The following is a 12,927-nucleotide window of genomic DNA, read 5'->3' on the forward strand; positions in this document are numbered from 1 at the left end:
GACACAATAATCCCCTGTGGGCTGGTGTAACCAGGAGGTTCCTACCAGTATTATTTACTGTGGTTAATTTACAACCCTTTTTCTTTGGTCCTACCAGACAGTCTCGTCCCTTCACCTGATGAAGGCCGCTTGTGTTGTGGCCGAAACGTCGTGAGAATATTATTGTGTTATTTTATTTTATCAATTTATTATTTTATTCTCATTCTACGTGACTTTACCGAAAGAACCAAAGAAGATGAATCATTGCAGTCACGAAAGCTTTAAATCGAAATTTACAACCCTTTGTCAATACACTCTGGTTAAAAAATAAACACATTTTGCAATTGTAATGATTCGTTGATGGGGCCGTGACCAGCCACGGTGTGGGTAAGGCCATTCCGAAATGAATTGACAAAAGGCTCTACAGGACATTATTATTACTAGCATAATCCATGAATGTGTATGGGTTAGAGTCATGGTCCGAGTTATGTATAAACTGGTTAGCTTATAGAGAATACATGCGTGCCTCCTTTGGAAGCTACGAATGAAAATTTATTTAATTTCCAGACCGTAAGGGTTCATTCATGGCGCAGCCCTGCAATTCCTCGTTCACGCCACTGCTGGCAGAAGGCCTCCCCAAGAGGGGAACTATAGGAAGCGCCCTCTATTGGGTATTTTGGTCTACTCTTCCACGCTGACCAGACGTTTTGAAAAGGTCGTGAATACTGGAGCGTACTATTACCTACGAAGACAAAGATCCCCCCTATAGCCTGAAGACAGTAGGGGCAAGTGCTGTTCGAGAGCACCTATGAAGACCGCCAACGGCATACGAGGGGGTGGTTGGCCAGCACCACGTCGGCGATCTTTACACACCGCACCAGGTACTCATTTGAGACCAAGTCAACCTAGGGGAGACCCAGGGCCAGTTCAGATCATCGCAACTGGTGTTGGTGGATGCGAGCGGGAATCGAAGTCGGTCCGCCGGGTTCTTAGGACAGCGCGCTAACAGCTCCCCTGTAGGTACACTGTACAAGCACCACCCCACAACACGTGGCCTTGTCGGTCGAATCGTGCTGTACAAATGCACGGTGCAGTATACTTCCTCAAATTGATAGTGCGTGCCCCCTAGTGTTTCAGCTGCCGCGCCGAGAGGTCAGCATCGAACAGGGCAACCTCTGCTGCTCGCCCATCACACCACCCGCGGCAGCATTCCCAGAATAACGTGCTGTACATTCATTCCACGCTGTGTAACTTATCGAACAATCGCACCCTCTAGCTAAAAGCGTTCAAAAGCCTATAACGATCACGTTTAATGGTGAATTCCAGAACGCCCTACAAGCAGCCAATGAGTACGTAAGTCTGGGCACAAGCCCTGTCTGCCATCACGAGGATTAACCTTTGGCCCTCCCGTGACCGAAAAGCCACTGGGGTCTATTCTTGTCTCCCCAAACAGAGCTCTCGCCACACTCCTTCCTCTCGTGTCCGTGGCTTCACGACTCATCGCAGTGGCCACCAGTGTCACGGTAAGCACAGACAAAGATCCCCCGTATAGGCTTAACGTACTTTTGGGGCAAGTGCTGTTAGCCAGCGCCTATTCATGTCGGCACGGCACACGAGTGGGTGGGTGTCCAGCACCACGCCCCGAGCCGCCTTTGCCTCCCTAGTGGCGATGTTGACTACACACCACACCGGGTACCAATTCGTGGCTGAGTCGACCTAGGGGGAGGTCCCGGGATCGGTTCAGAGAATCGTCACTGGGTTTTGGCCGTGAGCGTAAAACGAACTCGGTCCGCCGGGTTAGAAGCGCAGCGCGCTAACCGCTGCACCACCACTCCCCGACACGACGGTTAGGCGGGACACAACTCAAACAACAACCCTTTAAGAATGTTTCTTCTTGGGTCTGCCTCGATTCAAAAGCTCACCATCCCTCCCATGCCGTCGCCTCTCTGGGAAAAAATGATGTTGGCTCGTGGTGTTGTGGCGATGCCCTTCGCCTGTGCGCCCCCACGTGGCCACCGTCAAAGGATCCTGGCGATTCGTGTGAAGACGAAACGGGTAAAAGGTGGCCGCAAACAGGGCCTGCGACTTCGCTTTCTCGCTCAACCATGCCACACTGCTGGCCGAAAGAGCCTCTCCAAGTCTCGTGTGAGCTCCGCAGAGGGCCACTATAGAGAAACGGGTTGCTTTTGCCTGCTCTTCTTACGCGCTTGGCCAGGCGTCTTGGAAGAGGTTAATCATTTAATGACGATGAGTAGTTGTGTGTACAGTCTGTTCTCCTATAACGCGCTCACTGCCGGATTATCCTAGTAGCACAAGTAGCATAAGCTACGGGAACCGCACTTTCAAGGGCCCCGCGCTAAATGCTTTCAAGCTATCAATTCGGGTTCAGTAATTCTACACTTGCTCCATTACTATAGTACTATACCACCTTCAACTTTTATGAACGACCGGATGTTTAAGGTTAGCGATTTGTCGTATTATCTGACTATAGCAAATGAAAAAATACAATTACTTTACTATGCAGGTAAAAGATTTGTGTTTTAATGTTTTTTTTTTATTTAGGGCCCCTTTATAACATGTGCTACAGGCCCCGCACTAGCTTAATCCGGCACTGAACGCGGTAGTTGCGTTCCTGAAGAACGCCGCGTTATGGGAAAATCGCGTTAGGGTAAAGCAGAGTCCGCGATAACGTGTGAGATGCGTACGCAGGCCGAACAAAGACAGACGCGTGGGTAGCGTCTCGAAGGATCCAGCAGCATCCCGCATTGTGCAATGCTACGCCGAGGCAGCCGTAAAATTGCTTATTCCTACTCGCGTAGGAATAAGCGATTAATCGCGTTATGTCCAATTCTCATTCACGTATAAAATAAATAAAAATGTGTTCCCTAATACATTTGTAGTGACGTTAAGGGTGTCACTATGGTGTTAGCTCCAGGCACTGTCACAAGAGTGCTGCTGTGCGTCTGGAACCTCTCTCTGGGGCCAGAGTGAGTACGGCATTCGAGCAGGCCCTAGGGGGCATAATTCTGGTGACGGCCTGAGAGAGGGCAAGTCAGGACATGGTAGTCTGGATGAACCCAAGATGGCACGTGACCGAGACAGGGTAGTGAGGGGGGCCCGAGGGGGGCTTGAGGGACACGTGATGCTCGGTCGAGATCCTTCGGGAAAGGTCTCGAAGGGGGCGTGGCCGAAGGCGGAGCGAGGCCACGCCCAGCAGCATAAAGGGGCAGTCCCGAGAGCATTCTTGGCTGTTTCTACGTCTCTCTGATCTACGGTCTCCGTGGGTCAATCAGGAGGTTACTGACTGACCCGGTTATGTAGTTACCCTGTAGCGTGTGTCGTTAACCCCGTTGGGCTGTGTAAGCAACGCGTTGCCCCCAAGTCAAGTGTGTGCCTCCTTGAAGAACACTACACATTCATCGCGTTATATTCAGTTCGCATTCTGAAAACACGGGCTATACGAGAACAGACTGCATGTTTAACTTCTTTTGCACCGTACGTAGCCAACCGTACCAATCGGAGTCGTTGAACTCGTTTCCAGGCAGGTCCTGCCGCTGGATTTTGGGTTTTATCCAACTAATGATGAGTTGTGTTTATTATATGAAGTGTGGGAGGAAACCGGAGCAGCCGGAGAAAACCCACGCCTTGTGCGAGGGGGCAACGCTCTTTCCCCGTACAGATGGAATCGGATGGCGATTAGGCCACTTGCTGTATGGTAATGTATTTTGGCAAGCCAGGGTATGGCACCTTGAGGTCCGAGTACCCACACTTGACCTGACCGCACATGACCCGCTGATGCACTAACGGATGTGTACCTATTGATACCGCTGGGTGAAGAGGTGAACTTATTATTCAGAAACTTGACCGGGGGTGCAAATGTGTACCTGTGTTCAGATGTGTACCTGTGGTGTTCAAATGTGTACCTATGTGCAGATGTCTACCCGTGTTCAAATGTGTACCTGTGTTCAGATGTGTACCTGTGGTGTTCAAATGTGTACCTGTGTTCAAATGTGTACCTATGTTCAAATATGTACCTGTGTTCAGATGTGTACCTGTGTTCAAATGTGTACCTGTGGTGTTCAAATGTGTACCTGTGGTGTTCAAATGTGTTCCTGTGTTCAAATGTGTACCTGTGGTGTTCAAATGTGTACCTGTGTTCAAATGTGTACCTATGTTCAAATGTGTACCTGTGTTCAGATGTGTACCTGTGTTCAAATGTGTACCTGTGTTCAGATGTGTACCTGTGGTGTTCAAATGTGTACCTGTGTTCAAATGTGTAACTGTGGTGTTCAAATGTGTACCTGTGTTCAAATGTGTACCTATGTTCAAATGTGTACCTGTGTTCAGATGTGTACCTGTGTTCAAATGTGTACCTGTGGTGTTCAAATGTGTACCTGTGGTGTTCAAATGTGTACCTGTGGTGTTCAAATGTGTACCTGTGGTGTTCAAATGTGTTCCTGTGTTCAAATGTGTACCTGTAGTGTTCAAATGTGTACCTGTGGTGTTCAAATGTGTACCTGTGGTGTTCAAATGTGTACCTGTGGTGTTCAAATGTGTACCTGTGTTCAGATGTGTACCTGTGGTGTTCAAATGTGTACCTGTGTGCAGATGTCTACCTGTGTTCAAATGTGTACCTGTGTTCAGATGTGTACCTGTGGTGTTCAAATGTGTACCTGTGTTCAAATGTGTACCTATGTTCAAATATGTACCTGTGTTCAGATGTGTACCTGTGTTCAAATGTGTACCTGTGGTGTTCAAATGTGTACCTGTGGTGTTCAAATGTGTACCTGTGGTGTTCAAATGTGTTCCTGTGTTCAAATGTGTACCTGTGGTGTTCAAATGTGTACCTGTGTTCAAATGTGTACCTATGTTCAAATGTGTACCTATGTTCAGATGTGTACCTGTGTTCAAATGTGTACCTGTGTTCAGATATGTACCTGTGGTGTTCAAATGTGTACCTGTGTTCAAATGTGTAACTGTGGTGTTCAAATGTGTACCTGTGTTCAAATGTGTACCTATGTTCAAATGTGTACCTGTGTTCAGATGTGTACCTGTGTTCAAATGTGTACCTATGGTGTTCAAATGTGTACCTGTGGTGTTCAAATCTGTACCTGTGGTGTTCAAATGTGTACCTGTGGTGTTCAAATGTGTTCCTGTGTTCAAATGTGTACCTGTGGTGTTCAAATGTGTACCTGTGTTAAAATGTGTACCTGTGTTCAAATGTGTAACTGTGGTGTTCAAATGTGTACCTGTGTTCAAATGTGTACCTGTGGCGTTCAAATGTGTACCTGTGGTGTTCAAATGAGCTGGGGTCTGGTGTTTATTATAAACAACAGTGCTGTGGCATTGGCGACTATCCCACATTATCACGGCAGGGGAACAGCATATTCACAACATCATTTGGCTTGCTACAAAATAATTACTCATTTTATCATCTCGAAAAGAACGATGAGCCGAGTCACCCCCTGACAGAGATTTTGAACTCGCACCCTTGCCACAGTGGGTTGAGTGCTCTGGCTCGGCATGACGCTGCTGCTGCTGCACACAGACGACAGAGCATGGCTGATGATGATTAGGCCATGGATGGAGTGCAAATGCATTGCACCAAACCAATGTGATATCAATTGGTCGTTGAAGCAGAGATTAAATTACATTTGTTTGAGGATGCAGGATTTTTTGGTGCAGCGTGGCTACTGCTCTCCATCACAATTTGTGTTTTCGGTGCAGCGTGGCTATTGCTCTCCATCACAATTTGTGTTTTCGGTGCAGCGTGGCTATTGCTCTCCATCACTATTTGTGTGCGCGCTCCGGCGTTCTTGCGCCCCCTGCCTGTCACCAATCACAGCTCCTGAGCATAGCCCCAACAACTCAAACGGCCAACACACAACACTGTTGAAGGTGTAATAGATTCGAGTTAATACAAGGTTACGTTGTAATAACTTGGGAAAACCATCGATGGGAGAGAAAGAAGCGAAGTGTTGTGAACTGCGGTGTGTGGAGTGAGCGGATGGATGAGTAGGCGGGTGTGTGAGTTCACGAGCGCTGCTGTTGTTGCGACCTGCCGTGTGGCGGTTGAACACATTGTGCATGAAACGGAACAACAAAGTCTGGTAGCATCCTCACCATGGGTGGAAGGAATCAAGGAGTGAAATGGCAACAGTAGCCATGGTAGTGGCAGTAGTAGTAGCCATAGAAGAGTGATAAGGACACGGTTTATTGACTCTTCCTCCTTGCCCCCCCCCCGTGCCTCCTGCTGGCCCCAGCGTTCCGCGCGGCATGGCCGAGGAGATGAGCGAGCCCCGTGTGGTGCGGCGGCGGCGGCGGCTGCTGGTGGTGTGCGACGACATGGGCTACTGCCCGCAGAGGAACCGCGGCATCGTGGAGTGCTTCTTGGCCGGCCTCGCGAGCGGAGCCTCCCTCATCGTCAACGGGAGGGCGGCCGAAGACGCGGCACGCCTCGCAAAGACGTGAGTGCCCCCCGGTGGCAGACGTGCAGCAGGTTCGGTTTTGTTTGGGTTTGGGGGGAGTGGGTTTGGTGGCGAGATGTTAGCTCCCACCCCTGGTATGCAGGAGGTTGTGGGTTCGATCCTGACCCCAGACGCCTGCTGTATAATTGTAGTTTGTGCGTCTCTCACCCCGTGATCGCGTGGATTTTTCTCCGGGTCCTCTGGATTTCCCCTCCAGGTTTAGAAACGTGTGCGTTTAGAGTATTTGGCTGCTATAAATTTCCACGCGATAAACCACTTCGTTGAGCTATCATTTGTGGCCAGGTCGCTTCTGAAAAATAGCTATATAGCTCAGTGGGCCTCACCTCACCTGCTAAATACCAAAGTTTGGATTTGGGGGATATGATGGGGCATCGTGTGTGTGTGTGTTGGGGAGGGGGGAGCGGTAGGGTAGCGGTTAGCGTGCTGTGCTATAAACCTGCCGACCTGAGTTTGATTCCGGCTCATGGCCACCAACACCAGTGACGATTCTCTGAACTGTTTCTGGGGCTCCCGTAGGTCGACTCGGCCTCAAATGAGTATCTGGTGTGGTGTGTAAACATTGCCACTCAGGAGACAAAGGTGGCCGGCTGTGGTGGTGGAAAGCCACCCCCTCGTGTGCTGATGCGGCCTTCATAGGTGCTCGCTAATAGCACTTGCCCCAACAGTCAGTGAAGGTTATATGGGGGATCTTTCATAATAAAGGTTTTTGGGTTAGATCGCGTTATTTATAAATGTGTCGTAACCCTCCACCACCCGACACGGCCAATCAGCAAAAAATGTGTCACGTTGACAAAAGACAAAATAGTTCACTACTTTAGCCCACCGGTGTGTTGAAGAGTGAATCCACAACATTTACAGTTTGAATACGACGTTTCGCTGATAATTACATTCTAAAAGAACACCAAAGAAATATTAAATTATCTCAAACACAACTGTCGGCAGTGGCAGAACATGCTTGTCAACAAGGACACTCAATTGATTTTGAGAACGTTGAAGTGTTATGTAAAACTAATTATTACTCGCAAAGACTAATTAGAGAATCCATTGAAATTGAGAGAAATAGAAATAACTTTAATCGCTCTGATAGCTATAGGCTTAGTGCGGCTTGGAAGCGTATTATTAAATAATACATATTACAATTCCTTATAGGGGAAACACATACTAATTAACAGATTACTAACGTAGCATATATTCACAATAACACACGTTACAACTCATTACTAATCATAACCATTGACTGATTACCAATCGATTATATAATTACTGCACCTGAATGAGTTAAATGATGACGTCACCCTGCTGCTCTATTTAAGACCGAGAGCAAGTGAGGGCTTTACCATTCTGGCGAATTGCCCGATGATGCTGGATGTAATTACCAGCGAAACGTCGTATTCAAACTGTAAATGTTGTGGATTCACTCTTCAACACACCGGTGGGCTAAAGTAGTGAACTAATTGTCTTTTGTCAACGTGACACTTTTTTTGCTGATTGACCGTGTCGGGTAGTGGAGGGTTACGACACATTTATAAATAACGCGATCTAACCCAAAAACCTTTATTATGAATAATATTGGTCGCGAAAGCCTACGTGTTCAACTTGGGGATCTTTGTTGTCTTTGTGATTCATCACAAATTCCATTCTGCTTAACTAAACACAGAAAGCATTGTTAAGAAGGGTCAACACAGTTCCACTCCGGGCCTGGCAGGGACCCCTTCTCTCTCGGGAGTCTCACACGAAACTCCTGGGCGTTGTCATCACCAACAGCCCGTACAAACAATACATGCACATGTGCAGCTCAATCATAGCGATACACTCCGCTGCTGCCGGCGCCTGGCTTGACCACCTGAATGTATAATTGTAGTTCCTGCTCTACATGTACATCGGCAATACGAAAGGAAAAAGTTATTTTGTCAGTCCACTGCTGGATGAGGGCCTCCCCACGCCGTGCCGGTTATGGGGGTTGTTTGAGCATACCTCATCGCGCTGGTCAGCGTGGCTTGGCGAAGGTAGGGAGCGTGCATTTGGGGGAATGGCAGTACCACAGTGTCACCATGGATTATTTTGTGGCTACATGGTGAGTTCCACAGCCCCGTGACGACCTGTCCGTGCATGGTGGTGGTCACCCATCCAAGCACTAACCTGCTTGGCTTTCTGATGTTTGGCAAGATGCGGCACAACCCGGGCGATTTGGTCAGAGGCAATGTGCACATACTGTACAGCGTCGCATAACCGACTCGCTGGGGACCGAGGTGTAGGCGGATATGTTCACACCTCCGATTAGCACGGTTAGCTAAGTACGGTGCGAAAGAAGTTCTACATACGTGAAAAGCTCAGATATGCGATAATCGAAAATGACCCCACGCACAATATGGTACTGGGTGTGGCCGTTTAATTGGTTAAGGCAGTCAGATATGCGACAATACACCGTGCATAAAACCCTCGACACGTAGAACGCACGTAAGCACTGGGGCTGCCTTCCTTTACCCATCACCAGGTGGGCTAATACAGGTTGACAGTCCTTTCTAGAATCCGAAATTTTAAGAGAATGTTGTCAATTCCTATACGAGTTGAACGCCGTGAAATCCCAGGCGTTGATCTTCGCATCGCTTTCCTCACGCTTACAGCCACGGAGAACACGCAGGTCATAATCAGGCAAGCTCACTGTGGATTCACATGCACAGCCTTTATTACCAAATCACATTTAGAAAATCAAATTATCTGGACATATACCCAAGAATTGATCAAATATTACATCTTCAATGGTCGACCAACATTCAGCGTTTAATGTTGCTTTGCTTGAAATTAATGTAAGTGTAGTGACATCTCAGATGTCACTGTGTGGCGCCGGCCCTAGAAAGTCATGGCGTGCAATGTACTCACATCGCGGATATCATGTATGAAGCGACATCGTGAATGTCGCTGATTAATGCCGGCTCGAGCGAGGCACGGCGTGCGATGCACCGTCATCGCGGACACCCCGTAGGTGGGTGTAGTACCAGCCCTAGAGGGGGCTCGGTGAGCGCTGGGATAGCGCAGTGTCACCACGCGTGGCGTGCAGTGCTGACTCCTACATGAAGGAGTGTGACAGTGTCAGCCATGGGGTGAGGTTACCCTAGGCCATGGCACTCTGGTTGACCCTGGAAGGCACGTGACAGGTAAGATCTACACAGTGGCCCCAGGCGGGGGCTAGGGGGTGGTCACGTGTTAGGGCAGGGGTCGGGAACCTATGGCTCGCGAGCCAGATGTGGCTCTTTTGATGATTGCATATGGCTCGCAGATAAAACAAAATATTCTCACTTGTTTTAATCCATCCATCGATTTTTCACTGAGCATGTCCTGTTCAGGGCTGCAGGAGCAATTGTCCATTATTTTAATTGGATGATACTGGCCTACGTTTGCCGTTGCTGGGTAAAACAGGTAAACGCCCCCTTTTGAATCAGTCTGAGACTGCGTCTGCTCGGTCATTAGCTCAAAGCTAACCCTTCGACGAAGAAGATGGCGAAAAGAAAAAAAGACGACAAGTATCATACATTTCAGGACGAATGGACCGAAGAATTCGCCTTTGTGGAGAGAGCGGGTTCTGCGGTGTGTCTAATTTGCAATGACAAAATTACATCGTTGAAACGGTCGAATGTAAAGCGGCACTTCGACACGCGCCACGCTACCTTTGCATCAAAATACCCTGCGGGAGACAGCAGAAAGAAAGCGTGCCAAGAGCTTCTGAGCAGGGTGCAAGCTAGCCAGCAGCAACTCCGCGTATGGACCCGGCAAGGTGACTATAATTCGGCTAGCTTTGCTGGTTCTTTAGCAATAGTGAGGAACGGAAAACCATTCACAGATGGCGAGTATGCTAAAACGTTCATGCTGGATGTAGCCAATGAACTTTTTGATGATCTTCCGAACAAAGACAAGATAATCAAACGGATACAAGACATGCCTCTGTCGGCAAGAACTGTTCATGATCGTACCATCGTGATGGCAAACAAAGTGGAGGAAACGCAAGTGAAGGACATAAATGCAGCGCCGTTCTTTTCTCTGGCTTTGGATGAGTCAACAGACGTGAGCCATTTGTCGCAGTTCAGCGTGATTGCAAGATATGCTGTTGGTGACACACTGCGCGAAGAAAGTCTTGCTGTTCTGCCATTAAAAGGGTCCACAAGAGGTGAGGATTTATTCAAGTCTTTCATGGAGTTTGCTCAAGAAAAAAGTCTACCTATGGATAAACTTCTCTCAGTGTGTACTGATGGTGCTCCGTGTATGGTGGGGAAAAACAAAGCATTTGTGGCGCTTCTCCGTGAACATGAAAATAGACCCATCCTAAGTTTCCATTGCATTATACACCAGGAGGCACTTTGTGCTCAGATGTGTGACAGGCAGTTTGGCGAAGTGATGTCGCTGGTCATTCGTGTGATCAACTTTATTGTTGCCCGAGCCTTAAATGATCGCCAGTTTAAAACACTGCTGGATGAAGTTGTAAATAACTATCCTGGTCTGCTTTTGCACAGCAATGTGCGTTGGTTGTCAAGAGGGAAGGTGCTTAGCCGTTTTGCGGCTTGCCTGAACGAAATCCGGACTTTCCTTGAAATGAAAGGCGTCGGGCATCCTGAGCTAGCCGACACCGAGTGGCTCCTCAAGTTTTACTATCTCGTAGATCTGACTGAACATCTGAACCAGCTCAACGTGAAAATGCAAGGCATTGGAAATACAGTGTTATCCCTTCAACAAGCTGTATTTGCTTTTGAAAACAAGCTGGAGCTTTTCATCACGGATCTTGAAACAGGTCGTTTACTACATTTTGAAAAACTGAGCCAATTTAAAGATGCATGCACAGCAAGTGAGCCCATTCAAAACCTTGATCTCCACCAGCTAGCTGGCTGCACATCCAGTCTCCTACAGTCCTTCAAAGCACGCTTTGGAGAATTTCGTGAGCACACTCGTCTTTTTAAGTTCATCACCCATCCAAACGAGTGTTCACTGAACACAGCCGACCTGAATTACATCCCTGGTGTCTCCGTCAGAGATTTTGAAGCAGAAGTGGCTGACCTGAAGGCCTCAGACATGTGGGTGAATAAGTTCAAGTCACTGAATGAAGATTTGGAAAGAATCACACGACAGAAAGCGGAGTTGGCGAGCAAGCACATGTGGACAGAAATGAAAAAACTCCAACCCGAAGACCAGCTGATTCTCAAAACTTGGAACGCGCTTCCTGTCACATACCACACACTGCAGCGTGTGAGTATTGCTGTATTGACCATGTTTGGATCTACGTATGCATGTGAGCAGTCATTCTCACATCTTAAAAACATCAAGTCCAACCTACGATCACGTTTAACGGATCAAAGCCTCAACGCTTGCATGAAGCTTAACCTCACCAAGTACCAACCCGACTACAAAGACATCAGCAAATCCATGCAGCACCAGAAGTCGCATTAATGGTGAGTGTTATAACAACATTATTTAAAAGAATAAATTCAGAGGCTTATTATACTGACATTTAGTTGAATTCACTTTTAAAATATATTATATGGCTCTCACTGAAATAAATTTCCAATTTTTTTGCTTTCATGGCTCTCTTAGTCAAAAAGGTTCCCGACCCCTGTGTTAGGGTGAGATCCTACGGGAAGGGTCGAGAATCGACAAGAGGGTCCTCGAAGGTGGCCAAGAGCGGGGCCAGCCACGACCCGGGAGCATATAAACCGGGCTCCCCACAGGGACCAGGGCTCTGCGTTACTGTTGTCATCTGAAGATCTACGTTCTACGTCCAAGAGAAGAAATCACCAACACGTGGACGAGGACCCAAGCCAGGGTCCTGTCAGTTGTAGCTACTCCCAGTAACTAGCGTAGTTAGCCTGGTGGTCCACCACCACAGGTTATCTGGTAAAGGGGCAGTAACCCTTTGTGTTAATGAGTTGGTGTTAATAAATGTGTTGCCTCCAAGAAGTATGTCTGCGACTCAGTTGAATCCACTACATAAGGTGAAGTAAAATATTTAGGATGGGCCTCTAGAGGGAGCGCTGGAGCGTGTGTGGCCTCCTCTTCTGGGCGGTGGTGATGACACGCGCCTCCAATCCAGTGATGCACTGTGGAGCCAGCAAGGGTTGGTGGATCACCGCGCAAATTTAGCAAAACTCCCCACTGGGGTCACAGTGCCATAGCCTGGCTTGCCAGGAGCCGGCGGGAGAGAAAAATGTGGATTCCATCTGTTCAGTCTATGTGGGATAGAATGTTTCTCCGTTGCATGCGTGGGTGTTCTCCAGGTGCTCTGGTTTCCTCTCACGTCTGAACACTCATTAATTAGCAAGATAACACCTTCATATATGCAGGACCGTAGAACTTGGGGAATGTGGCGTTAGCTCGCCGCCTGGCTGCTGCTTCCCTACTCGTCTGTGGTTCATCATCCTCGTGCCTCCGAGTTGTTATCTCTCTACAAGAGCGAGTGGACACGGTGCGGCGTTAGCTC

At 48.1% G+C, this 12,927-nt stretch overlaps 1 protein-coding gene and 1 long non-coding RNA gene across 7 annotated transcripts in view; one reads left to right on the forward strand and one right to left on the reverse strand.

Annotated features, from left to right (window-relative positions):
* The window catches only part of YDJC (YdjC chitooligosaccharide deacetylase homolog), a 25,071-nt gene continuing 12,144 nt past the window's right edge, over positions 1-12,927 (forward strand). For 2 of the 6 annotated variants that reach the window (XR_012946322.1, XM_076072496.1), the window contains exons 1-2: positions 5,803-5,969; positions 6,243-6,446. Coding sequence is in view for 5 of the 6 variants with exons in the window: in XM_076072496.1 (XP_075928611.1) it covers positions 5,935-5,969; positions 6,243-6,446 (239 nt within the window). In the remaining variant the exon portion in view is untranslated. Of the gene's footprint in view, positions 1,503-1,525; positions 2,125-5,802; positions 6,003-6,242; positions 6,447-12,927 lie in introns of those variants that run through there. The other 4 variants (XM_076072498.1, XM_076072500.1, XM_076072497.1 and 1 more) reach the window with 4 other exon arrangements.
* Positions 9,136-12,927, reverse strand: part of LOC142930363 (uncharacterized) — a 5,167-nt gene continuing 1,375 nt past the window's right edge. Inside the window, exon 2 of the long non-coding RNA XR_012946324.1 lies at positions 9,136-12,891. This is a non-coding gene — a long non-coding RNA (uncharacterized LOC142930363). The remainder of the gene's footprint in view (positions 12,892-12,927) is intronic.

This window comes from Petromyzon marinus, chromosome 38 (genome assembly GCF_048934315.1).
Source record: "Petromyzon marinus isolate PM22_M1 ecotype Great Lakes invasive population chromosome 38, UKy_Petmar_22M1.pri1.0, whole genome shotgun sequence".
NCBI lineage: Eukaryota > Metazoa > Chordata > Hyperoartia > Petromyzontiformes > Petromyzontidae > Petromyzon > Petromyzon marinus.